At 31.8% G+C, this 27905-nt stretch overlaps 2 protein-coding genes across 3 annotated transcripts in view; one reads left to right on the plus strand and one right to left on the minus strand.

Moving 5' to 3' along the window:
• On the minus strand, window positions 1–25815 carry LOC148627315 (lysine-specific demethylase 5A-like). 2 transcript variants are annotated; one of them, XM_088571290.1, is made up of 31 exons: window positions 25527–25815; window positions 24164–24241; window positions 23928–23987; window positions 23572–23634; window positions 20949–21122; window positions 20561–20695; window positions 19961–20048; window positions 17740–17807; window positions 17261–17419; window positions 16666–16785; window positions 15018–15173; window positions 14697–14789; window positions 14434–14522; window positions 14080–14242; window positions 13695–13814; window positions 12993–13187; window positions 11930–12044; window positions 11483–11674; window positions 10813–10963; window positions 10332–10449; window positions 9918–10064; window positions 9260–9468; window positions 8741–8879; window positions 8118–8297; window positions 7621–7764; window positions 6570–6741; window positions 5592–6224; window positions 4964–5184; window positions 4339–4588; window positions 3622–3864; window positions 1–3210 (listed from the first exon to the last, which is right to left on the minus strand). In XM_088571290.1, the coding sequence occupies exons 1-31, from the start codon at window positions 25677–25679 to the stop codon at window positions 2522–2524; spliced, it is 5517 nt and encodes a 1838-aa protein (XP_088427416.1). In that variant the 5' UTR covers window positions 25680–25815; the 3' UTR covers window positions 1–2521. The 2 variants fall into 2 exon arrangements, with proteins under 2 accessions (XP_088427416.1, XP_088427415.1); XM_088571289.1 differs by having other exon boundaries at window positions 20531–20695; window positions 25527–25814.
• The window catches only part of LOC148627316 (coiled-coil domain-containing protein 77-like), a 15962-nt gene continuing 12595 nt past the window's right edge, over window positions 24539–27905 (plus strand). Inside the window, exon 1 of the mRNA XM_088571291.1 lies at window positions 24539–24603. Coding sequence (XP_088427417.1) covers window positions 24563–24603 — 41 coding nt within the window. The 5' untranslated portion in view covers window positions 24539–24562. The remainder of the gene's footprint in view (window positions 24604–27905) is intronic.

Below are 27905 nucleotides of genomic sequence, written 5' to 3' on the forward strand. Positions count from 1 at the left end.
CAGTTTTACATGGTAATTTAATCAACTGTCTTTCATCAACATAAGATATTTTCTAAGTGGACAAATAGCACTGAACATTCATATTTACATGGCACACTAATATCTACAATTGTATCTATACACATAGTATGGGTACTCTCAAACAACCTCCATCCTGATATGAAACAAAATTAATTGTAAATTCAGAAACTATTGCAAATATACACCAATAGCTACATCACCGTGAGCCTTCTTAAAATTCTACATATCTTTTCCAAATGATCATTAATAACTAAAAAAACTTCTGTTGTCTACAATGACATATCAACTTACATAAAATTACTATAAGAAAAATGAATTAATATTCTGCAACTTTGCTGAATTCTTAAGCAAAAACAAAATGTGAATTTGGTAATAACAAAAATCAAAGGCATAAGTCTCCAAACTTGGAAAACTTAATAAGTGAATGGACTCAGCCTAGAGTTAGTGACTAAAATTGATTACTGTGAAAGTACTTTAATTCCTGGATACAAATTTTAGTGGATTAGGGAAGAAACACAAATTCATGGATTCTTGAATTTGTGGTTTTGAAGTTTAAGTATACACATTAATGAAAATCCCCTTTACGTTAGTAACCAAATTTTGTGGTTTGGCTTACACACAAAAACCATGACAACTGGTACCCCACGAACAACAGTACTTTCACAGTAATGCATTAATTTCAAAATTTACAATATAACTGACATTGAAATGAGACATGTGGTTGGATAAATAACTATAGAAACAAATGACTTAAACAATTTAGATTGACTAAACAAAAAACTCAAATAAAAACCTTATACAAAAACAAAGCTGCAAATGATTTAGTAACAGCATTGGTTTCCTGAGAACAGAATTATCATTCTGGATATGAAGTAAAGAATACAAACTTGTATGAACAGTTAAAACCTATATATCAATAGATTTGATCGATTTGTCAAAGAGTAAAATACAAAGGGGTACACTATACAAATATTTGCATACACATACTGCCAAGATGGCATTTAACTGATATTTAAACTTTTTTTTTTAATTTAGAAGGCATTGAACATATCCACAAAGCAAATAAAATAAATTCCAAAAGCTGCAATAGTGCTTAGTAAATAAAAGAGCAAAGAACAAATTACAACAAGGAAAGTGGTGTTATGACAGTATTTCCCTTTACTTCCCTGTACATGAACTTCACCATCTATAATTTTAACTTTCTTACACAGATTGACTCTCTTTTGTAAAATTTCTGAACATTTCCAGAGTACCAAATAAATTTACACAACAATTACAAGACTGAATATTCATCACTTCATACAACAAAGATCTCAAACAAAATTCAAAACCACAACACAGGATCTTACAAAAAGAAATAAAACTTCCAAACAAAACAAGAAAAATCTTAACAACAAAAAAATAAACATAGAATCTCCATAAATGTACAAAATATTAACAAATCTTGATTATTATACTTAAAATAGATACCCTCTGGAGTTAAACACTTATTTTTAGCAAATCGCCAGATCAGATTATTACTCAATATCCCATGTGAAAAGAAGTTAATATAATTAAAAATGATTATAGCTTGGGAAAAATACTACTGTAAATTCTGAAATTAACAAAATTTGTTATAACATATTTAATTTGTCTTCGGCCGAAAAGTGTGATTCAAAATTTCATGAGATCTGAGTATCCTTATTCTGTAATGGTGCAAAAGTTTTATACACGTTATTGCAACAAAATACTAACATCAACATAGGTATCACTATATTTTCTTGATTTTAAAATATAACCAAAATGTCTTAATACAGACATGCACAGACTATCCCTTTTCAAGAATTTTATAACAGAGAAATTGTCATTTTAATGAAACCACTTCCTTGGTCTCATATATACATGTACTGGAACATGTAGTAGAAAACTAACATGTAGACTGTTCCCATCTGTTGATAACCAGAAAAAGTCAAATGGTAAAAATACTGACTAATAGTAACAAACAGACCTTTTTGTACTAACTGCACTCTAGCTTATAAAGAAAGATAAAAATAAATCTTTTTTGAAGATAAAGTCTTCAATTTTCCATTAAAAATGGGGTAAAACTAAACAAAGTAAAGTGTATTTTTTTTTAAATTCAGTCTTCAACTTCAACTATCTTTTAAATATTCAATACTCCCTTTGAACAACACATGGATACAAGGTGCTCTTCATAGCAACTCTTGATAAGACATGGATTAAAGATGAAAATATGAATGAAACTTGGGCATAAAAAAATGAAGATCATCAAAAATGTAATGGTTTTAACATACATAATAATCATTACAAAAGGGAAAATTTACAAACACACACACAAAAAAAAAGAATTTTGCAAATCAGGGTTGTAAATGTATTCTGTACTGAATATTAATTAAATGTGTATACATGATTTGCTAATAATTACATCAACGTAAAATTTGATGCATGGGCACTTTGCTGTAATAGCTGAAGAAGAGATCACAATATGGTGTAGTAATTATTACTATGAGGTTTCATCAGTATTGTTTTCCACTGAAGAAATACTTGGTGCATCCTGTGAACAACTACTTTCCTCAATATCAGGCATCACATGTGACACTACCATGGGTGTATTTACTGCTTCAACAACAGTTTGACTTTCTTCTACAATGTCTTCTGATGTTTCTAGATTCTGACTGTCATCCTGACTATCCATTGAAGATTCATCTTGCATTAAATTATCTTGAGTGTCCAAATTCACACTATTGTTCTCTTCAACCACACTTGTTATTTCTTCACCCGTTATTGCATTGTCACCAGCCTGTGGCACAAATTCTTCCAAAACATTTGGAACACTTCCCTCTGTTGCTGCTACAGAGTTAAAATCACATGACATTTCTGATTCTTGAACAATTTCTTCACTGTCTTCAACAATGTTGTCTTCCACTTCTGATTTGTGTGGATTCAAGTTTTGTGTAAACACGGATGAACTTATCTCCTCAGGCATACTTTCATGACAAATCAAATCGTTCTGTGATTCCTGTTTTATAATGATATCGGACATTGATGGAATGATGGTTGTACTGTTATTATCACTACATTTAAAGCACTTGTAATCCTCATCTTCTTTTACTTCATCAGTACCAAGTCCTACACATAACAAATGGTACCACTCCTCACAGTGGTCACATTGTACCCAATTCACTTCTTCCCCTGCAAAATACGTCAAGTAGGTCATGTAAGAAATTTGTATTCACATGTACAATGGTTTTCATACAATAATTTACTTTTGTTACAAAAATTTTTAAGCTAGTGAAATTCAACATGAAAACTGAAATCAAGAAATACTACATTCTGTTCAGGACAACAAAAAATGCTATTTGTTCTGAATTTTAGGTTTACATTTCTGTATACATTTTTTAGTTAAACTTTTTTGTTAAAATACACGTTGTAATACATATTTATATGAAATAATACAGCTGTCATAATCTTTTTTTTTGGTTCTGAAACTCAGGAAGGGACCACACTGTCACCCATTAATGACCACTACTACTGAGCCTAAATATAGTAGATGATGTAATGCCTTCAAAGTTTTACATTTTTACCTGCTATAAATGTAATTACCTGTTGGTTTGAGACATTTAATAGCTGCACAATTATCAGCATCATCTTCATCATCTAACATAACCTTCTTCTTTTCTTTCTTTTCTCTAGGTTTTCTTTTCTTTTTCTCTCCAGTTTCTTCTCCTTCCTTCTTTTTGATTTTCTTTTTCTTAGGTTTCTCTCCCAGTTTTTTCAGTTTGTCTAGAACTGATGCTGTTTTCTTGATTTGTTCTACATCTGCTGCTGTGTCACCTGATAATGGTGCTGAAAAAAAAAAGAAGTTTGAAAATTCCAGCAATGCTTAACATGTTATGTCATGGTTCAATTTTTCAAATTGGTATTACCAATGTTGTATCAGAAAAAAAAAAAGAGTCATTGCACCATATATTTAAAAATATTATGTACAAAACTAGAAAGGGTTGACCTTATAACCAATTTTAATTAAAAAGGGTCATATCGCCTGAATGGAAAATGCAATGAAAATCTACAGTATTTTGGTTTTTTTGAAAGATTTGGTTGTTCAGCAGAGCATCATCTGGAAACCAAAATGGTGAAGGATGGACATGAGGAAATGATGATCACCAACTAAATGAGCAAGAGAAAAAAATGCTTTTAATTCTTTTTTGTTTTTTTGGAAGGGCGATTGCTTAAACTGATAAGTTTCCTTCCTACTTCAGTACTGAGTAAATATATTTTATGGATAGGCTAGCAATAATTCTAAGATCTCTAACACTTTACCTAATTCCTCTATGTCCTCCTGTTTAATTACTGGCAATTTGTCTTTACTGGGTTCTTTCTTGATCTTGACCTTTATTTTGACCTTATTGGGGTCCTTCATTTTCTTGGGTTTAGAAGCATCTCCAGTACCATCTTCAATTTTCTTCCTTTTCTTTTTCTTTTTCTCTACATCATCTGGTTTTTCTTTTTTGATTTTTACTACCAATTTCTCCTTATCAATTGGATCTTTGGATACCAGAGATTCAGTTTCCTACAACAATAAAAAAAATATATAAATTATAAAAAATATTGATACTGCAAGTTTAAAAAGATAGTGCAAGATTACTCTATCATACATTCAGTATTTTTCTCATAATATATTTAACAGGGTACTGATAATATAAATTGATGCTAGAATGCATTTAAATAATTGGTCGACTAAAAGTTGTTGCATAGAAAAAATCTCATGTGTTAGTATGTAATTGGAAAATCAAAACTTGAGGTTGTTGAATATTAATTTCCAAATTAATTAACATTGTTAGTAAAAGTTCCAAAAACAATAACAGGATGATAATCAAAAACCAATATTTTATCATAGCTGCTTTAGTAGATCTCACTGTAGTTATACTATGATCTCAGAATTTACCTCCAAATCCAGGAACTTTCCATCAGGTCGTGGTTGGCAAGCCTGTAATATTCTCCAAATATGTTGTGTTTCATCCAATGATACCTCAAGGATATCTCCTTCCATCATTAGTTCTTCTAGTTGGTACCTGGCAGCCTCTGATAACTCCAATACAGGGGCATCTACTGACCTGGCTATTAATGGAGATTTTCTTGGGTGTTTTCTTGGAGAGTCTGTCTGACCTGAAAGTGTTTTTAAAGGTTGAACACAAATAGCATTTATTACCCACCAAAAAAACTTGCAAATAGTTTGTAAGACATATACATTTATAAATAGCGCTCTAAATTTTAGAAAATTTTAGATTTCCACAGGAAAGCTTCAAAGGAACAGTCAATTTCTGCTTTCTGAACTAAACAAATCCTTTTTGATATTAAAGTTTTCTTTCTGCCAAAGGGAATGTAAACCATTATAAATAACACATTTTTAGTTTTTACCTTTCAAGTTGACTGAAATGGAAAACTTAAAAAATAAATTTGCTCTTCCAATTCTATTCTTCTCTAATTGTCAGTAGTTTATTTTCAAGTAAATGATTGTAAAAAGGTGCAATCATTTTTTAATTACATTACGATATCTATTTTGTAACACTTACTTGCACTGGATTTAGAAGCAGAGGAGTAGGCATGTTCTGACATTCCTGACATATGATTGGAACTGACAACTTCTACTTCCATCTGTATATCATCTGAGTTCTGTGACAATGATGGAGGTGAGAGAGGCATTGCAAATGAACTTTCTGATTCCATACTGAAATGTCCAGAGTCTGAGTTTTTAAATGATGTAACAGAGCTTGATGAACCACCAAAAGCACTTTGTGTAACACTAGCAAGGTGCCCCTGAAGTTCTGGATTATTTGCTGCTTTTAAAAGTTCAGCATTGATTATTTTTTCAGTCTTTTCTCTTGCAGCCTGCTCAACTATTTTCTGACTGAGTACACTGAGTTTGGCAAGAGCAGAAGCCAGTTCACTTGTTGTCAATGCTTGCCTTGCCCTGTCCTGCCATGCCATTGCCCGTTCTGTCAGACACTGTAATGCTTCACCTTCAGGTAACCTGACAGGTAGTTTTTGTAATGAAACAAGTAATGATAAAATGGTTTCCAGTCTTGGTCTTCTAGAACGTAGACACAAGGGACAGAGGAATTTAAGATCTTTAGCTGCCTGTACAGCTGCAGCTTGTGCAGTTTTGTTCTTGATATTTGCGGATTTTGGTAATGGTACACAAGTTCCTGAAAAAGGAAGAAGTATATACAAATGTATGGTACTATAAGTTTGTGGTAAATGAAATCATTTTACTTTATTCTGAATTTAGGTGGTCATTTTCATAAAAGTGTTAATGTTGAAAATTGATGGCAAGTTGAATAATGGCTAACAGTATATAACAGTCCTAACTTAAAATTATATTAATTTTGACTGCATAATTCTAAATTTAATTTAGTGCATATTGTGCATAAAGGAATTATAATGTTATATGTTGTTTAGGAATTAAATAACTCAGAATGTCTATTCATAGAATACATCTAACTAATAATTCCTTATTCACACAATGGACTGGTTACCAACAGGACACTTACCATGGAACCAGTCTTTACAAAGTTCACACTGCAACATGAAGCCAGCGGCTGGTTTTCTACAGATGCAGTACTTGACTTCATACTGAGTTTGGTTTAGCTTACTTAGGTTGATTTGTCGTAACTCTTTCATTGATTCATATTCTTTATACTCTGCTGATTTAAATGCTGCAACCTGTGAAATAAATCAATATATGAAGTAAAGCTAGGAACAAATGTGAACACCCACTAAAAGAGAATGTCCAAAAAGTTTGATTATCTCTATTTTTATTCTACAACTGTAGTTTAAAGTCACACAAATATATGGAATTATAGTGTAGATTAATTTTTGCATTTGAACAAAATTTCTATCAGTATATACAGCCTAATCTCTCTTTTCATGTGATTTTTTTTTAAACAAACCAATCACTGTAACTCCTTTGCATGTGTCAAATCATGATAGTGGCACTACCCAGTAAAAATGCAACAATCGTATAAAACTTGGTAAAAAACTAAATCAAAGAGGACTAAAATTATTTTAAAGCAAACCTTTGCTCTACTGTGAAGTGGGAGACAAAATATGGAAACTTAGTGTTACAATCAGTTTGAACCATGCAGACATATACAATTCTATCATGGCTTGATTATGTTGTACAGGTATCAATATTTGCTATCACATATGTGGTTACAGGCAATATTTATGGTAAAATATTAACTGTAAACTAATAGCACTTGGTTTCAAATAATTTGGTTCTCGTACTGTGAAAGTACTACTGTTCATGGGGTACTGATTTACTTGGTTTTTCATGGGTAGGCCACACCATGTAATTTGGTTCCAAACAAAAAGGAGATTTCAATTAATATGTATACTGAAAACCTCAAAACCATGAATTCAAGAATCCATAAACTTTTTGTTTTTCCTTAATCCACAAAAATTGGTATCAATGAATTAAAGTACTTTCACAGTATTTCATTTATCCAACGATAGTTTATTGTTTAAAAGAACTCATTTTCATTTTCATACCTTTATTACTAACAAGTAATTAAGTGACAACATCTTTCAAAAATATCTTACAATAGCAGCTGGATCCCTGTGTTCTTCTGTTTTATAATCTGTATTGTTGTTGGTTTCACTATCTCTTCTGTCTCTGTCTTCTTTCCTTTTCTTTCTATTCTTAGCCCCACTGTAAACTCCAACATCTGTCCTGGGTGATAACACCTATAAGGTAAAATCATTATCATGTGTAGAAACAATTGTGTAGAAACAATTTTCAAGAGATCTGACAATTCATATGCATGAAAGTACATTTCAATTACTTAATAGGATTACTGATCTAATTACTCGAACTGAGTGAAAATGAATGTGAAGCACATCATATTAAAACTGAAATGAGTCAAAAAAGGTACTATTTTCCATCAACTGACAAGGAAATTATCATATGTTGTCTGTCAAAATTTTTACTTTACATTCCTAACGCATGTACAAATAGACATCTGCAAGGATTTTCAGGCATTTTTTAAGTCAATGAAAATATTGTTTGATTCCTAGAGAATTACTCCTCATGTTCATACCTCTAATAGGGTATAGGTGGAGTTTTTCTTCAGGAAAGTCCTGGCAGTTCTCTCCCTCCATGATTTAGCAGCAGCTACCTGAGATTCTACCTGTGGTAACTGGTCTAACCTGACAGGTATTGGACGACCTTTGTTGACCAGACTTTCTAATACATCAAGATAAGGATAAGACTCTGAGTTCTGTAAATAAAAAAAAGCTTTCTTACATATTCAGTTAGAGTGAAGATAAGGTACTTCCATGAATACAAACCACAACCTTTTTATTACTGTAAATTATCAATTTCCCTTAAGAACTTGTCACATCCAGTTTGAACCATGCAGATATGAATCACCTGACATGGCTTGATTATGTTGTGTTCATATTAGCTATCATGAAGTTTGACTCAACAAGCATCTATAATCAAATGTTTGCTGGATATTGATAGCTTTGGGAACTAAATGTACTTTCACTTGTCTTGTTACACAACATTTCAAAGAGTTCCAAAATAACTCTTTTCAAAGTTTTTTTCACAATCTTATGAATCCAAAGCAAATTTTTGAACTAATGATGACTTAGATATACTTCTGTTATCTATATTTCAGTAAGATACATTTCTTAGCTTAAAAATAATTTCTCAACCCACCTGAACAGCTTCCACTTTAGAAGTCCATTCCTTAGCTTTCCTTAATGCATCCTTCAGTGCTGTGACATTTGGGAGATAGGCATTAATTCCTTCAGCCTCCTTGATTATTGCCTCTAATGTAGCCATCACATGGCGTGGTCTATAAATACAAAACAAAAATTACTGCAAATACACCTGTTTTACCATAATTGTACACTCAACCAAATGTTAAGAAACTTGATTACAATCATAATTCATCAGACTCAACAAAACTTTGCAAATTCATCTTTATTATTAATAAAAAGAATCTCCTGGATACTCCCTTTGTGCTTTAAAATATGACCAGTGTATCCTCCATATCCTTCTTTCTCTATTTTAGTCTGTATAATTACATGTACTGTATTATATGTCTCTGTACCTGATTTTTGGTTTTGGAGAAATAAATAACATTTATCAAAATATGTATTATACTGCTCAGACAAAAAAGACACTTCATGGTTTAAAATTCTTTTAAATTGATTTCTATTTCATTAAGCTTACCTGGCCTGCAGACATATCCTAGCTTTCTCTTCCCACCTCTCACTGATAGTCAGAAGTTCCTGTAACTCTGCCATAGCTTTCTCAACCGCAGGATGTGGTGCTAGACCTACACCTGAGTCCATCAACTTTCTCATCACGTCCAGTGTAACATTCAATGGATCTTTCATGGTCTCTCTCACTTCATCTAACCATCTTGCTTGTTGGAGAACCTAAAATAAAATAAAATTAGCAGTCAAAAACTTTATCAATGTGGAAAACTAGAGCTATAACTATATAGAAATTCAAACCAGTCTTGCATGGACTTTAGTTAAAATCAACAATATAGAGGCTTGACTCAATGTTAAAGAATATCACTTTTGAATATTTAGTTTAATTAAAACAACACTTTTAATGTAGTGATAATGTCTTAATGATGTCTTTTTTGTAAAATGATGTAAAAATTGATTAAAAATTAATCAAATCATGTCAAATACATTTGCCGATTCTGTCAGGTAGGTATATTCATGGGTATCAAATTTTCACCGATTCAAAAAATGATAACCATTATACAGTTTTAAAAATCAATTTCGCTTATACTACTTTTCACAGCTTTCTTTCCACCGTGGAAATAGCAAAAATTAGTGTGTTTACAATACTTGCTCTTGAAGATTACACATACCTGCTTAAGTCTTGGGATCTCGACCAAATCAACATCCATAGTGGCACTAAACTCAATCAGTTGTTCTAGCTTCTCAGAATCAGGAGTTTCAGCATTCAAAGCATCCTGTGCTTCTTTCTGGAAGTTAATAACCTGATCAAGCAGTTCCTACAAAATATCATTATTTCAGATAATTTTAAAAGAATAGAGTAGAAAGACTTCATCTATCATATAAGAATAAAGTTATCTTAAGTTCAAAATCTTAAAAAAAATATACTAAGCTCAACTGGAACCTAAAAAAAAATACATAGAAACAAGCATATAAGATGTAACTCTAATACTGAATTTCCTGCTTACTAGTTACTAAACCATTCCACAAATCAGTATTTCAGAAGGAGCAATGGAATAGTACTTAAATAAAGAAACAATTCATACCTTGACAAGTTTAGCTTCTTTGAGTATGCATGGAAGGTTAGCAATTTGTTCATAAAAACAGTTCAATTCTTCTAAGCTAAGCTTGGCAATATACTTTCCTTCATTAGACTGACGATTCCTGTAACAATTTAAGAAAATTTATATTCTATACAAAACAGTTGTTGTAAATATAAGAAAAACAACTTACACAAAATGAGCAGTGATCTTTCAATTTTTCCATTACTAACAATCTGTTATAATTAATTTCCTTATTGTCCTTTTAAAAAGAATTTATCAACATAGAAGCTTACAAAAACTAAAAACATTTACACAGACATAATTTTACACAGCAAACAAAAAAAGCAGAAATTGACAAATACCAAATAAACATAAGGTAAAAAAAGAAATGAAAAGGTTAATCTGGATTTGAAAAAGCACAATTCTATTTTTAAAAGAAAGTCAAACATGTAATAGTTTTACATTAGTCAATAACAATACTGACCTGGTTCTGACTTTCTTGGTCACAAGTTGGTTGGCCACACTGGCACACTTATCAGCTTCACTGACAGCATTGATCAGATTCTGTAATAACTCAGAGTCTGGATATCTCTTCTCATCAGCCTCTGTGATCAGTTCCTTTATCTCTGGTAGCTCTGTTGAAGAAAAAAAGAAGAAAATCACAAGAAAACTTACTTTGAGAGAGAATTAAATATGAAGTGTTTAAACTTTTTATAAAAATGAATTGTTTTTCAATTGTTCTCCCTACCCAATATTTTCCATCTCGGGTTACTTATGTCAGGATATAAGTAAATGTACTAAAACATATTGGCAATATGCAATGAAAACATTACGTTGCACTGACAGGGCTGATAACATTAATAATATTTTGAAAGTCTCAGCAGAATATCTCATCTATCATCCGAACATGCTCACTGTGTCTTGACTTCAAAAATGTCAAATTAAAAGTAGCTGTATGGATTTGTTTTCCTTCAGTAATTTTTTCTTTTATTGATTAAACTGTGTAATATATTTCTAACCTTCTTGAGCTTTACCATTCTTTTACAATATAGCAAGATCTTGAAAGCAGTTTGATCATTGTATTAGTAATTATCACTTATCAATATATAAGCTATATTAAGCGTGTGTTTTTTTCATTTCTCAATTTATCTTACCCAGTCTTGAATCACCAGAAGCATCCATAGCCTCCCTAACTTTATTTGACCAGTTGTCAAATGATTCAGCTCTCATCTTAAGTTTTTGTAACATGGAAGGTAATTCATCCAGAGTATATCTGTATCTTAGGATATGGTTCTTAGGATCACAGCTACACAGATTCTCAGCATGGTGGGTGCATACAATCTTATCTGTAAAACATAACAAATCAATCATTCACACATTGGGATCAATTTTTTTTTTTGCTTCCACATTTAGCCTTACAGAAAAAAAGAAGAAAAACTGCTCATTTACAACTTAAGAAATGCACTGCAAGAAAGAATTCATAAATCTTTTGTTCATGAACATTTTTTTTTATAAAATCCCCCAAAAATGTTACACTTGCTAAACAATTTTCAGATGTGTCTTTTCACCCATACTAATATCATATTTTGAAAATATTTTACTTGGAGAGCATGAACATGTAACTCCAGATAGGAAACAGGTGGTTTTACAGTAGTCACACTGTCTTTCATCATCAGGTAACAATTCAAATGCCTCTCTCTCAGCTTCAACAGTTCCCTGCAAAAAAACAAACATAACATCATCAGGTAACAATTCAAATGCTTCGCTCTCAGGTTCAACAGTTCCCTGCCAAAAAACAGTCATAATATCATCAGGTAACAATTCAAATGCCTCTCTCTCAGCTTCGACAGTTCCCTGCCAAAAAAAAAAAAAACATAATATCATCAGGTAACAATTCAAATGCCTCTCTCTCAGCTTCAACAGTTCCCTGCCAAAAAAAAAAACATAACATCATCAGGTAACAATTCAAATGCCTCTTTCTCAGCTTTAACAGTTCCCTGCCAAAAAAACCCAAAAAAACCAAAAATATTGAAGTCAATAAATACACTGTATTGTAATATTTATAAATCTTCAAAAAAAGAAAGTACCATATTTTTTGGACTACAAGTCAATATTATTTTTCAACAAGATGTCAGCCTCAACTTATTGTCCACTTGCACCCCATGGTTTTTTTTTAAAGAAAAATGTTTATCTACAAAGCATTTCATTAAATCATAGTTTCCTGTGAAAGGTAAAGCTGTCAAACATGCAATCAAAGACAAATGATCAGTGTCGCTATTCCATTATGAATGAATATAACAATGTTATACAAAATCATCCCTCAGGGTTTTATTCTAAACTCAATACATAATTAATAACTATTATAATATATAAACAAACTCTAGGTGATTACAAAACTAGTAAAACATTATTGGATCAACCATTCCAGCGTAAAACATGTGTATAAAAGTTTTGTCAAAATTGGATCAGCAATTCCATTTTTAGGGCAAAAAGTATATTAATTCCCATGCCACAAACCACAAAAAATATTTCCATTGGCTTTTACTCATACATTCTAGTCAGTTGCCAATTAACTTGGTTTTGATTTACCTGCAAAACATAAGACAGGTAATGTCATTAAACATGACATTTTAATTGGTTAAAGTGTCCCTTTTTTATACTCACATTATCCAATATCTTCTTTCTTAATTTCTTCTCTTTTTCAGCAATAACCAGCAGGTCTTGGTAGGTTTTAGCTGCCACAATAAGATCTAGACCATCTGGGTCAGCTGCCATTTTACACACTAACTCCTCATGGGAAAATACACACTGTCTGTGTAACAATCTGTAATGCTCCACACATAGTCTTCCTAATGGTAACTGTAATATCAAATAAAAAAATTAAAAATAAATAAGTTTAATAAAATGCATAACAAATTAGAATGTCTGTATTAACTAGGAAAATCAATGCAACTAAGTTTTATACAGTTAAAATGTCATTGTGTATAGAACCTATAAGTACTTTCTCACAGTTGTACTTTTAATAAAGACAAGAACAACATTGTTGAAAAATTTCACTGAGATCCATTTACTGTTATATAACAACTTTATTGTCAAGAAACCAAATGTCTATAGATAAGGATGGAATGATAAAGATGACACAAAGAATGATGCCATCACATAATACTTGTTATTTTTTTTGTGGTTCAATAAAACAATAAAAAACCATGTAGTTTGTAACTTCCATTATAAAAAAGTACTGAGACTCAAAATAAATCAAAGTCACTCAACCTTATTACAATTACTATTGGAAGCCATTAATGTATACACATATAATTAAAATTCTGCCTTTGAATCACATATCATTAACTTTAAACAGTATCTTACCCAGTCAGCAGTACAGAAATTAACAGCTTCAGCAAAGTTATATCCCTGGTTAAATCCAGCATGATAAGATCTAGGGAATGTCACCATAAACTCTCCAGCATGTTGGTCTGCTCTTACAATCTAATAAATATAATGATCAAATTCTTAGTAACCAAGAATAATTCTCCTACTATCTTTTGAGTATAATAGTATTATTGGGTTAGGTCTTTTTGCTAAATTTCTTATCACTCACTTTATGTTTTTTTTTTAAATTAATGACTAAAATATTTGTTATTTAAATCAGTTTGGTTTATTCACCACATTTTTGATTTTTTTTAAATGAGCATTTGCGTTAATATTACAACACATCTGTAACATAAGTTTTTTTTTCTATTCCAAAACTTACAGGAACACCCAGATCCATCAGTATGTTGGGATTCATTATAGTAGTCAGCTGATGTAAGAGATCTGGAGCTTGTTCAAACAAATCTGGTGCTTTGGACTTCATAGCTGCTTCAAACTGCTCAGCACAATCACCAGGTACACCATACCAGGTTTTAGGTTCTCCCCTTAAATAAGATAAAGTGTTATTTATTCACGTTATATATTTTTTAAAAATATGTCTTTAATATTCAAATGTGAACACAACAAAAAAACTGATAGTTTTATTTCTTTTTCTTCAGCTAATCATTATTTAAATCATTACAATCCTTTAAAAATCATCCAATTAGTTTAATAAGTGTACATTGTCTGTACATACCAGTGTAGGTAGTTGATGGAATAACTCCAGTGGTCCTCATTGTGCCAACAGAAACTCGAGAAACACATACCAACATAACACCATGGGATCTAAAAATGAACAATACAATAGGGTAAACATATACAATAACTTTCTATTTCTTTAATTTATTAATTAATTAATAATTATTAATTTACTTCTTAGTTCTATTTCTTAATACAGTGAAAATAACATTCTTTAAAACCTACCCAATAAGCTAGAAACTATGTTCATAAACCACTCACTTTCATGCCAGAGATGTCTGCATTAATATGACAGAGGACAGACTGCTCCAAGATTGGTAGGTTGTTCAAATTCCATCCAGAGTTTATGTACTCCTGAAAAATTATCCTAACTTTATACATAAATGATCATAATTCATTGGTGACTGTCACACTGAAGGGAACATAATAGCTGTATCATTAATTAAAATATCAAAATGACACTTATGCATTTGGTTATGTAGTACAAAACACTAATAAAACATATTATGTAACAAAAAATAAAATCTTATCTTAGCATTCTATTTCTCATATATATCAAAAGTTGTGTCACAGTGAACAGACCTCATCTTCCGGGAATAAGTCTTTGGTTTGTTTGGTTGGAAACCCACTGCCCATTTCCATGGCATGAATATCAGCTCCATACTGTACACACACATCTTCCTCAATACTGGCTACCAGTCTCCAAAACTCTCTCTCAACTTGACTAAGGGGTACCATCTGAAAAAAAAAAAGACATATAATTTGTATGACTGGCAGCTTTTTCATCATGGTAACAGTTTAATGTATAGATTGAATATGGTTTTGCATACTATATCAGGTATTTTATGTATTTCAGGATGAAAATCTTGGATCAATCAGACCCTGATTTGTACTAGCCAGATTTTTTCATGTACTAGAACACAGAAACAACAGCCTGAAGAAAGGCATGACTAATTACTCACACACATTATTTTGACTTAGAGCCAACCAGTCATCACTTCTCTCAAAATCCTATAAACTCAATACTTGGTAGAGAAGTAGTGAATACCAATTTTAAAGTCATAAGCAAGACCAAGATAGAATCCATGACCTTCTACACTTGCTTGCTTCCATGCAACCAAAGAAATTTAGAAATGGAAGTTACTCAAAAATGTTGTAAAAGAATAAACACAGGGAGTAAGATAAAAGTACTTTTAAAACTTTCTTGTCAAATTTCCATCATATTTTTTTCTATCAATTATTCTTATTTTTTCACTTTTCAGTAATCAACTTTTTTTTAAATTCTGAATTATTGAGTATAATATACATGATTACTGTATTCTTCATGTGTACTGCACACTTTTTTTTTACCTTTTCTTTGTTCCAGGAGGGGTTGTGCGGTACACACCGAAACAACAAGTTTCTAGATATTTTTTTCTGAAGACATAATTTTCAGAAATCAGAACCAAAGTCATCAACAAAAGACAAGATTAAGCCATTTTGCAATTTTGAGAACAGTTTTATGTGAAATAAACGAAGTTTTACTGCTATTTAATAGTCTGTACGAAAAACCACAACTTGCTTCTTATTTTTCTCTCAAAACATACCATCATTATTATAACTTCTTCACCTGAGTGCAGTGGAGTGTTAAATACACAATAACAGGAGTGCCAACAAGTCCTCGGGCCCATTTTCATTTTATTATCAAATAACAAAAGATCAATATAAAAGGTGAAAACAATTGTATCTAATCCTCTAATCGGCTTGATGAACTGTTTCCAGATGTCAAATATCAATACACAAGCTTGGCAAATTAAAACATTTTTTTTATAAACGGTCAGACTTTATGCCATTGTTTTAGTGAAATACCCGATTTGCATATGAACAGGAAAGTTAACATTTAACTGACTTGTTGAATACCCAATACATTGCTGTATTTTAATCAGTAAATGGCTTGCAAACGCAGGAAAACATACAAAAATACTTAAAAAATTTAACAATGAAAGGATACGCATTTCAGGGAATTTACCAGAATACTTTCATCTCAGTGGTCTTCTGCTGGTAATTTTTCCTCGCTTCCCAGTGCACGTTTTACACGAAAACTAACCTTTTTTGTTGATCTCTTGTGCCAAGAAGGGGGTGTGCAGAATACACGAAAGCTCTTAATACACAGAAGAATATGGTACATTGCAATTTTGACATTTAAAATCTTACTAACTATTAGAATTTCAAATATAATATCCTGACTTACATGAACCGGCATATTGAAGTAGTTTGATTTAAACTGATCAGCCATCTCTCCAAAGGACTGTAAAGTGTACTCTCTCTTGGATTGGTCAAATCCATATGGTTCTAGAGGTTTAGAACACACCTACAAGAACAACATTGCAATAATAAAACAAAATATGTTTTACAAAGATTTGTCTTGCCTATCCCACACGGACACAAATTTTAAAGTCAATAGACCCTGGCTGTAAGAGCATATGCATAAAACAGATACAGAATTATGAAATAATTCATAATTATATTGAGCTGTTTTGTATGAAATATAGTGATGCTAATGCAACTGCACACCAAATATGATAGAACTAGCATAAAAGGTCCATATTAAACTGACTCAATCAGAAAACTTCACATTAGAAGCTAACACAGCCTCCTACGCCAACACAGGAAAAGACCTTAGTCTCCCCTTCCACAGCATTTGTTGAAGGTTGATAGGGGAAAGGATGGAAGATACAATTATTATTAACATGGTTTCTGCGATTCAAAGACTAGTTACACTGTGCTTAATAGTGATGATTACATCCTACATTAAAAATGTTCACACATAATGACCATTTCCATACCTGTTTAACACATTTAGGACATCGCCAATCCCCTTTGGGAACCTCATTGAGTGGTGGTATCAGACAGTAGGTATGAAAGGCATCATCACAGCCATCACACAACAGCATGTACTCATCTCCATCACCACGGTTACACATGTGACAGATGTAGAAATCAATCTGATATTGGGGAATAAGATACCATGTGTAAATTAATGTTATGTCACGAAAAGGTGGAAATTTGAGACTCAGTTTCAATATCTGATAATTAATAGGCAAATAAAAAAGACACCAACTATAATTATCACCTCCACTATCCTTTTTCAAGTGCTAAATGCTTCCAAAAATTTTGTTGCAATTTTTTTTCTGATATAGAGACATATTTTTAGAACAAAACATTTTTTTTTTCATTCAGGTGACCAAATGTCGACTCACCTAACAGTTAATTGAAATATATTTGCATAAATTTGTTATTGCCCAACCCAATTATTAACACTTACACCAGTATAAGCTGTTGGGTCTACAGTCTTCCCTCTGGTGTTAAGTTTTGTCTTTCCAACTTTGTCATCTGTATAATAAGAAATAATTACTGTACATTTTGTTTCATACATAGTCAACTGAAAAACCTTTTAAACATGGCTATTGTTTACTTATTCATTATTGTTATCGACTGAAAAAAGGCTTTCTGCATTATAATATTCTCCTAGACTAAAATTATTATTAATAATATTAATATTTAATTTCTTTCCTTGTACTGCTTGAAAATGTAGAAGTTGATCATAATATCTTTGAACCAAAACAGGTGGCCAAAGCAAGTCATCAATATAGCAAATTCTGCTTTATCTTGTCTCATGTCTCAAGAAATGTTCTGTAGAAAAGATAAGTTCCACTCTTATAAAATAACTTTTAAACAATAAAGGCTTTTGGAAGTCAATAAATTATTTTCAAAACTAAACTAGATTAACTCTCAACAATATTTAACTTCATCAACATTGTTTTACTTACATTTAAATACAACTGTTAATAAATTAACAGCATAACAAAATTAACACATGCTTCCAAACAAGATACATTTCACTAACTGGTATAAAGTGATGGTGATCTAGCAGAACAATGGGACTAGTTCAGGTAACACAAAACTCCTTACAAAGTACGCTCCATTTATGTAAAGCAACAGACCAAATTTCTAATCAATCCATCCAGTTGGAGGCAAGATTTTTGCGACAAAAATTTTCATTATCATTCCATATAGTGTACAGGGCTCAAGCTACTTGAAACAAACAGGGAGAAGTGACTTCTCTTTCAGAGACACTAGGGAGAAGTGGGGATGAACAGGGAGAAGTGAACACGATTGCGCATCATTTACTAATGCTTTTAAAAATTATGTGTTTCTGTTACTTACATGCACACAATATAAGCAAGCATTTTTAAATGATATATTCATTTTCTTTTATTGAGATAAATATTACTTTTTCTTTAAGCTATATATGTAAGTAACTAAGTATTTTGGACAAAATGAAATCAGCCTCCTGACTGAATGATTGACTGTATCATATATTCATGAAATTGAATTTCTAATCTATACCTCTACCCCTTACCAAATTTATTAAAGCAAAATTAATATATGATTGAGCAAAGCAAAGCTTCTTGCATTGCACCGTCCTTTTGATTTTGTCTTTTTAGCAGCACTGGAATAGAAACTTTCAAGCAGTGACACTCTCTTGGAATTTTCATTTTCTGTTTTTTCCTGATCCCACTTAATCCATACTGATTTCTTGTTCAAAATAATCAGTCTATTGATATAAGTTGATCAAGAGTATCAATAAACATGTAAAAATGTTATTACTGACAAATCAAGACTGAAACTTTATTCAATTATTGATTATTCAATTAATCTATTACGAAACATGAAGACCAAAAGAAACACTCGGGTTTTCTATCAAATATCAATTGAGATAAATTGAACTTAACTCCAAGAACCTGCACAACGAATTTACAAGTTTCGTAACAAAATGTGAACGATAAAACATGAATTATCGTAAGTTGAAGTGAAGAATGTTCATTCCGTATCCTTACTTAAACGTTTGAAACAAAAAGGTGATTAAAGTACTTGCTTGTAACTGATAATTCTAAAGATTTCGAAATTTTTTGGAATTTATTTTCTCTAACTGGCACCATTTTTGTTTAATTTGTTATCAGAAGAGCGATAACTCTGGTCAAAATACCGCTGAAAGACACATTACAGTCCTGATCACGGGTGATGTCTGAAAATGAGAGGGCGACTTCACTTTGCTTTTCGCCCGAATCGCCCAGCAGCGTGAGCCATGGTGTAAAATGGGAAAGTCCCAACGCAACAGGAAGTTGATATTAGTTGGCAACCAAATTTGCTTACAATGCATGCCCCATCCATTTAAGGTCACATATCAAATTTGATATCAATCTATCAAACTGGAGTCAAGATAATTTAGACAAAATTTGAACAGACCAAATGACAGACTAACACTATCATTATATAACACTTTTTTACTTCATTTAAAGCAACCATGAAAAAATAATTCATTTACAGTAATTCAGTGTTTCAAATAACTTTTGGCAAAGGTTACACACATGACAAGTCCAAATCATTTTCAACATGTTCCCAATTTAACGAAACTAGTCCACGTATTTGACAAAAAGTGATTTCTAACACTAGTTACACATTTTATTCTTAGGAACAACTACCTTGTCCAGGTACAGCCGCTTTTGGTCCAGCCCCATAAAATTGTAATTTCTTCAATTCACTGTTTACATTGTAGTCAATATCTACTTCCTGAAATAAATAAATAAATGTGAACATTGACATTTACTTCCAATGCTTTAAAGTACAGAGTATTTTATTTGTTGTTATTTTGACTAGTTTATCAGTCTTTTACATTTAAAATCAATATTAGCATGCATTAATAACATGTCCTTGAACCATAAATGTTCCTATTAAAAGTTAAGGATGTCATTTAATTTTTTTTATACTTGCATTAGAAATACATATTTTAGTTGTAAACTGGCTTACTCAACTTTTGGTTGAGACGAGGAAAAGGCATTTTTAAGGGTTAAACCAGAAGTAAATATATAATGAAGAAATATGAAAGAGCAGAATATGAATATGTAAGCAAGATGTAAGTCTGGCCTATAACTGAAGTACTGTGGACCCTGTAAGAATAATGACAACATTAGGTGAATAAGATATTTAAGAACAATATAAATTGATAAATAAGATTGAACTGAGTTTGAATCAGGACCAATCTGAAGTCGTACGTCTTTTGGGAGATCAAGGTCGATCACTACCTCTTCTTTAACCATGCGTTCCTGTTTATTCTTTCTTCTGAAGTTTCCAGCAGCCTGTTTAGCAGCAATACCATGTGGTTTGTAATCAGCATCAAAATCATCCTCTGTCTTTACTGGTGCCTCTTTCTTGTATCTCTGAAATAACAGAACAGTGGATAAAGGAAGAGCATTAGAAAACTAACTCTCAAAATCCCTGGTTTTTCATTCAAGTCTTTCTCAGCAAATGGTTTCCCTCATGGTATCATTTTTATTGTCAGCATAATATGATTATTTAATTGTTAAATACAGTTCTGTTATCATAAACTGGTACATTTTGTACATGGGTTTGAATGTATTAGTGAGACCAATAAATTAAGCAAATTATTTCCGATTGTATCATCATACTTACATCTGAATCAAAGATATCTCCTTTCTTGAACACAAAGAATGGATACAATATCCTTTCATAGTGTGCTTTAAGTGTAGCACCCACTTGTTTAGAAGGATAGTGGAGCTTTATAGCAATTCTAGACCAGCCTCTTTCTCTATTCAGAAGTTCCATTCCTCCCTCTTCTTCAACAACCTGAATTTAAAGCATCAAAAAAGCATGTTTAAAATCTCAGGTTATTATACTGCAGGAAATATTATAGCTAGTTTCAATAATGTATGCATATTTAAATACATGAATTTTGTAGAACTAATTGCATTTCCGAGAGGAAAGCTCAAAATGATTTTTAACATTCTTATATTCAACATCTACTTCATAAAGTAGTTCTTTTGGAAATTTACGGAAAAGTGCTGCAAAGTAAATAAAATTTCATTAGGGAATCCTAATCATCCTAGAATTCTGAATATATTAACCTATAGTTTGTAGTCTTTGTGCCAAATACAAATATATGCATCATTATTTTCATGTACATGCATTATTCCTTAACAAGAATGTAGTAATAAATTGTCTCCTGATTATTTTGTTCAATGGATTATAGTCTCATAGGCATCAACCTTTGAAAATTCAAGACAGGGAGATCTCCCTCTCAAAATGTTTTTAAAGCAGGAGATTTGCCGAGTTTTATCAAGAATTAATTTTTTTTACGATTTGAAGCTGAAAAGGCATAAAAGACAATTGAGAGTTCCTTCAATAAAGCTTAATTTCGCTGAAAAATTCTGTGTGAAAGATTCACAAGCTTGTGATATCGAAAACCTTGAGGCAGTAATTTCTCGGTTATATAACTTTTTCTTTCGTTACAATCCTAAACATTCTTACTAATACAAGCAAATCAAACCAATGGAGATATGTCAACACCATATGATGGTGACAAAGGGACATCATCTAAAAATGGATAGTTAACAATAGGGAATGGAAAATACACTACTGTCAACACAAATTTTAATTTCTCCACTCTCCACAGTCGAGATATTTAGAGTGGAGTCACCATTAAAAAATTATATGTACATTGACATTAACTTCTCCTGTCTTTAATGGTTCTAGCAGTTAAATAACATTTCAGTAAAGGACAGAAAAAAAATTATTGATATTGAGCAATTTCATTCTGGTTTTCACTTTGGTGGAGTCACAGTGGAGGATATGAGTGACTCCACTGTGAAGAGTGGAGAAATTAGAATTTTGGTTGACAGTAGTGTAATCTCATTAATCATAAATTTTAGTATTTAGTTAACCATTATTGAAATGAATACTAAAATCAAGAACACATACTTTATTTAGTGTGTATCATCTTAAAATATTGTTCTCAAAGCAAGAAGGGCAAAGGCACAATAAAAAGATCCCAATTATTAAATGCATGGACCTGCTAAAAATGTACAATGTATATGCAGTATCTCAGCTAACCTAAAATGGAAAAGAGTAGTACATTCCTCATTTTTTATGTTCCTTTTCAGTGATATTAACAACATTTTTGGCATATGGACTACCAATGGGGATTTTTTTTAAAAGGTTTTGAAAACTGTTTCTTTAACTTTTTACCCAAAATTTCTGAATTAAAAAAAAAATTTTGTATACATAAAAGAGGATGGGGAAGGTTTGAAAAAGTGACCTCTTTTCCTGAGCATTCATACTTTCAAAATTATTGGATATGACCAAAGAACAAATGATAATGGCCATATTTGGTGTGTAAAATATCATGATAATGTAAAATGGCAGCCATGAACAAACAATGTTTTAAGGAAAGAAAAAAAGGATGCTCATTGGTTACAGAAACATCACTTTTGAGCTTTAAAGGTTGTTTGTTTTATACCAGAACCATAGATTTATTGTCTTAAAAAGCAAATATAAAAAGAGAGAGATTCAGAGCTACATTCACCGTATGAAATACTTAGTTACATGCTAGTAAAAACAGTCAAGATTACTTTTTTTTAACCCTTTTTAACCCCTGATGACCCCACATTTCCATCCCTTGTTATTTACCAAATAACATTAAGGACTTAATTCATGATGTTTGGTATAAGTACATGTATGAACTGACATGTACACTAGTGTAACAAGTATCAAATTTAGGTCAGCTCTATGCAAAGTAAATATATTCAATATTATTCCTAGCATGCAAGTCTAAATAAGGTTGGGGTATGTACCGGTAATGTGTTCATAAAATGGCCTCCTAAGTTTTGTGTTTTTACCAGAATTTAAAATGTCAGTGAATACAGTGATACATGTATCACTTCCAAAACAAGACGGTTTCCCCTCAAGAAAGATTCACAATTTGTTAGAAAAAATCTAAGGATAAACCCTAACTAGATGAATTATTCCATAACTGGTAGTCCAAATGCCAGCCTTAGTGTTTTGACTTAACTTTTTTTATACATGTAATATTAATAATTTTACATGTAACTACAAATTCAAGGCTTCAAACAAATACATTTTTATATTTCAAATTTCCAAAACTATAAAAAAAAAAATGATACACACTTTCCTAAAACAAGGAGGATGAGGTAGTTTTGAAATGGAAAACACTATTGTTGGGTATTACCGACAATATCGAAAAAAGGGAGATAACAAATAAGAATCAAACATGTCTTACCTTGTAGAGTGAATATAAATCCACAAGTTTTCTATCCACATGAGGAATTTTTAAAGAACACCCCTGAAAAAAAGACAAATCAAGATGTGTTACTACATGTACCTGACATGCATATATACAATCTTCATACCAGCTACCAAAATCTACTGTTCATACAGCATTGTGGAGAACATTTTCCAACAGAAATAATAGGATATATAGAAACTGAATGTCATAAAGAAAAAAAAAAGGTTTGTTGGGATAGACAAAATATGATTTTGCGAAAAGAGGGGGAGGGGGTAAAGTGTTAACAATTTAATTACTTTTTGAATATAAACGTATAAAAAACATATATGTATCAAGAAATAAGAACTTACCTGTAACTCCCAGAATTTAGCAAGTTGGTCCAGGAAGTTCAGTTTCATCCTGGACTTTGCCTGAAAAACAAAAATTGATTGCTCATTAGTCCTTAAATATTGACACAAATAAAGTTCATCATATTTGTATTTACAACCATTAGCACTCAATAGAATCAGCCATATATATAAAAAAGTTTGTGTACATGCTGACCAATGTGTGAAAGTGTTCCCCATCAAGAGCCCCCACTACTTACATCAAGCTCATTCAATCTCTGTATTCTTGGTGTAAATGTAAACTTCTCGACATCTACTGCAAATGGAGGCTGCCAGTCCTGTTGAAAAAATGAAAATTGATTAAAAAAATTGTCCACTCTTTACATGCAAAGCCATTTTTCTCTGAACATGACAAGATGGAGCTTCATTATGGCTACCTATACCTCAATATGGCAGCCATATTGTTTGAACTATTTTATGTAGTTCCTTGACCAAGTTTTCCAATAACAATGCTTTGCTCCAATATTCCAGCCTTATTTCATTTTTTTTATTCAAATTAAATTATATTATTTCAATTCAAACAAAATAATAAATTTTACAGAAGTATTAGATGGCTTTATGACCTTCTGGTTAAAAGGGGACAGTCTACTACATGTGAAATGAAAAGCAGTCATCAGGAACTGTACACAATAATAACAAGGTCAGTTTCTTTGCTTGCAACTCTTCGGTGAAAATAAAAAAGACAGGTTAAAATGATAGGAATAGCTAATTAAAATGTATGTACAATTCAGAATGCAGCTACATGTTAATTAATGGTCTTAGATAAAATCAACAATATTTTAAATGTTTCTGGGGCAGATTTTGAATAAAAAAGACTAAAAAGGATATTAATTTGTAGAAAATCGTGGTCCTCAGTTGGAAAAACATATGACCGGCCACAGAGAGGGTTAAAATAATCAGAAACCAATATCATGTAAAACAAGTATATACACATGACCTTCTGGACTTTTCATTTTCAAGAAAACAAAGGCAATGTTTTATTACTTGTACATGGTGTCAACATAAACAAAATAATTTGGAACAAAACTGCTTTTATACTCCTACTCCATTTTTGTTAATTGAATTTAAATTTAATTAATAATTTAAGCAGAGTTTTTTTCATCATTCCAAAAACTATCATTTCTAATATATTTCACTTTCATAAATAACCTCGTCATTATATCATACCGTTCAAAACACACGCATATTTTGAAAAAAAATCAAATTGTATGCTGCTCTTTGGGGCAGGGGCCCAAAATCATATGATTATCCATTGTTTCATAACTTACTGAAAACACAAGTTTTTACCATGCAAATATTGCTTTTGAACTGTTTGCACAAACAGTTTTGTAGCAAAATCAATTTAAAAAACGTTTGTTATAATTAAACTAAAATATAATTAAGATATAATGTATGACAGCTTCAAACAAAAGGCGTCGCCATGTTTGGAAAAATAACTTGCACGTATGATCACGTATTGCCATGCAAAACTTAACCATTGACTTCGGATCACAAAAGAAAGATGACAATATGACAGTTAGGCTAGAATAACTCTTAATATAAGAAAAATAAATAAAAACAGACCGGTGGTGGCTTTATTTTGCATAATCCGACTTTTTCTGCCATCGGTCTTATTTTGGCAAGATATGCCAACGGATCGGCAAACTCCTCCTCGGTTGGGTTGAAAACCGGACATTCTGGAGGCGGTCTGAAGTTTAAGTAACAATCCTCATCCATTTCATAAGCTGACTTTTGCCACTTTTAATTCATTGGTAGTCCGTGAGAACAGAAATTAACTCCAAAACTCAGACTATCAGAACCATGAAAACACTAATTCAGTCTGTGTGGAGCGGTGCCGAAGAACACCCCGATACTAAATTTGGGATACAAAACATAGTTCTATATACATTAAGCTTTTGACGAAAAAATATCAATTAACATACACTTTCATTAAAAACTGAGGCTAAAACAATAATTAAATTTTTATTTCTCAAGTTTTTGTATAAAAATCTCACTTTAAAATTAAATTCGTAATGTTTTACATTTTTTAGCGTATGAATACAATCAAACAAAATTTTGATTGGTTGTCACGATTTCCTTTAGGTTCGGAGTTAATATAATTTGCATATGGGAATAAATATTCTGTCTTCATGTTAATCAAAAAGTGTAAAAACATAGAAACATTCTAAACTAATGAATTGAATAGTTCTTATTAAAATATTCAATTAATTTTTAGTGCATTAATAACCCAACGAGCTCATATTGCATTATAAAGTGTTCATTTCTGCAGATTTGAACATAACGGTAATGTGGCTCTATGGAGAGATTGGCACCAATCTCCTCCGCATACCTATACTCCGAAACAGTTGGATTGGAGAAACGCTCTCGGATCCACGTGAGGCCTGAGTGTAGGCCAGAGCGTCAACAGAGCAGCCCAGCCGCTCGTAGGACATACTCTGAGTTCTTAGGTCAGGTATCCCGAAGGCTGGGCTTCGCTACCTCTAGCTACTAACAGACATCTACTAAAACAATTCTGCAAGGGCGGTCGTGCGAGATCCGCAAGGATAGTCAAGACCGTATAAACCAATACGGGTACATATTACTCTCTTAGATCATGGGCTCTGCTTATACAGAATGTAACAAAAATCACAACTTCCGTTGTAGAGTGATAATTTGCAATTTAGTATTGGTAAGCGAATACACCATCTAGACAGGAGACTGGATCGGCACATACAATATAGCTGTAGTAACAATACCTAGTGATATGCACGTCCCTTGGAATACAGAACTTGCGTATACAAACGATAGTACGTGACAAAACAAGACCAAGAACATTGAACGGAACAATCATACCAGTCAAAAGAACAAAAAATGCACACTTAGGAGATGAGAGTGAGGTCATTAGGTCTGTGGGTAAAAAATAAGAAAAGTTGTAGTTATGACAAATAAACAAAGTGTTCATGGCAGAAACGGAAAAGCCTGCATGCTGAAACCGGTTAAATCGTTAATCCATGACCAGAGCAGTGTGCCTAATACCATATTACATGTTGACCTTTTGATTTTGTTGGCTTTTTATTTTATTGTGTTTCGCTTCTTTTGCTTTTAGTTTCGCTACTATTTTTACCTATTTAGTTACTTCTTGCCTGCTTAACATTACTTTTTGTGCTTACTAGTGCTTTTTATGTACATACCTGTATCTTTATCGTGTAACTGTCTGGCCACGAATTGTATTTACTGTCTATGTATCATTTTACTGTCCATTATTATATATATGTTTTTTTACTGTATATATCGTTCAATTAATGTCGATTATAAAAAAAACTCTCAAGAGCGTCTGTTGAATTGTTATTTAACTTGTCGACTTTCTGAAAAGCATGAATAAGGTAATCATAGAATTAAATTATATGATAAGCAAATAAATTAGAATATATTACACATGGCATTTGTTGCAGATGTGTTTATATTTTATATGTAAGCTGCATGAATGCTGACTGTTGATAAAACTTCTAGCCCTTAAGCACACATATTTGTTTCTAGATTGTTTTGTTTTGTTTAAAAAAAGTCTTATTATTGCTGCAAATGTTGAGTATGTCTTCTTTTTGTTGGCGTATACTAGTATGAAAGCTCTGAATCAGCTACTACTCCTATCTCTTTTTCCTGATGACGATTGCCATTTCCTTTCCTCATAACTTATAAATCGAAGGGTTTTCTGACCTATACCTTGAAGTAATCATGTGCTAGCTAGCATTCTCTGGCTGGAAATTCACCAACAACCGCGTGTACTGACTCAACTCCGTAGTGCCACTTAATCAAATTCTTTTTGTGAAACCCCGTGTTACAACTAATTACTTTGATGATCTTGTGTCTTCTGTCAGAGATCATGTACTTGGCCTTGTATTTATATTAATTCTAATTTGTAGATATCATATAAAATTCATAGATATTGTCTGTTTTTACAGTAAA

This window comes from Perna viridis, chromosome 1, assembly GCF_037379345.1.
Source record: "Perna viridis isolate PV_CMFRI_1.1 ecotype Kerala chromosome 1, ASM3737934v1, whole genome shotgun sequence".
NCBI lineage: Eukaryota > Metazoa > Mollusca > Bivalvia > Mytilida > Mytilidae > Perna > Perna viridis.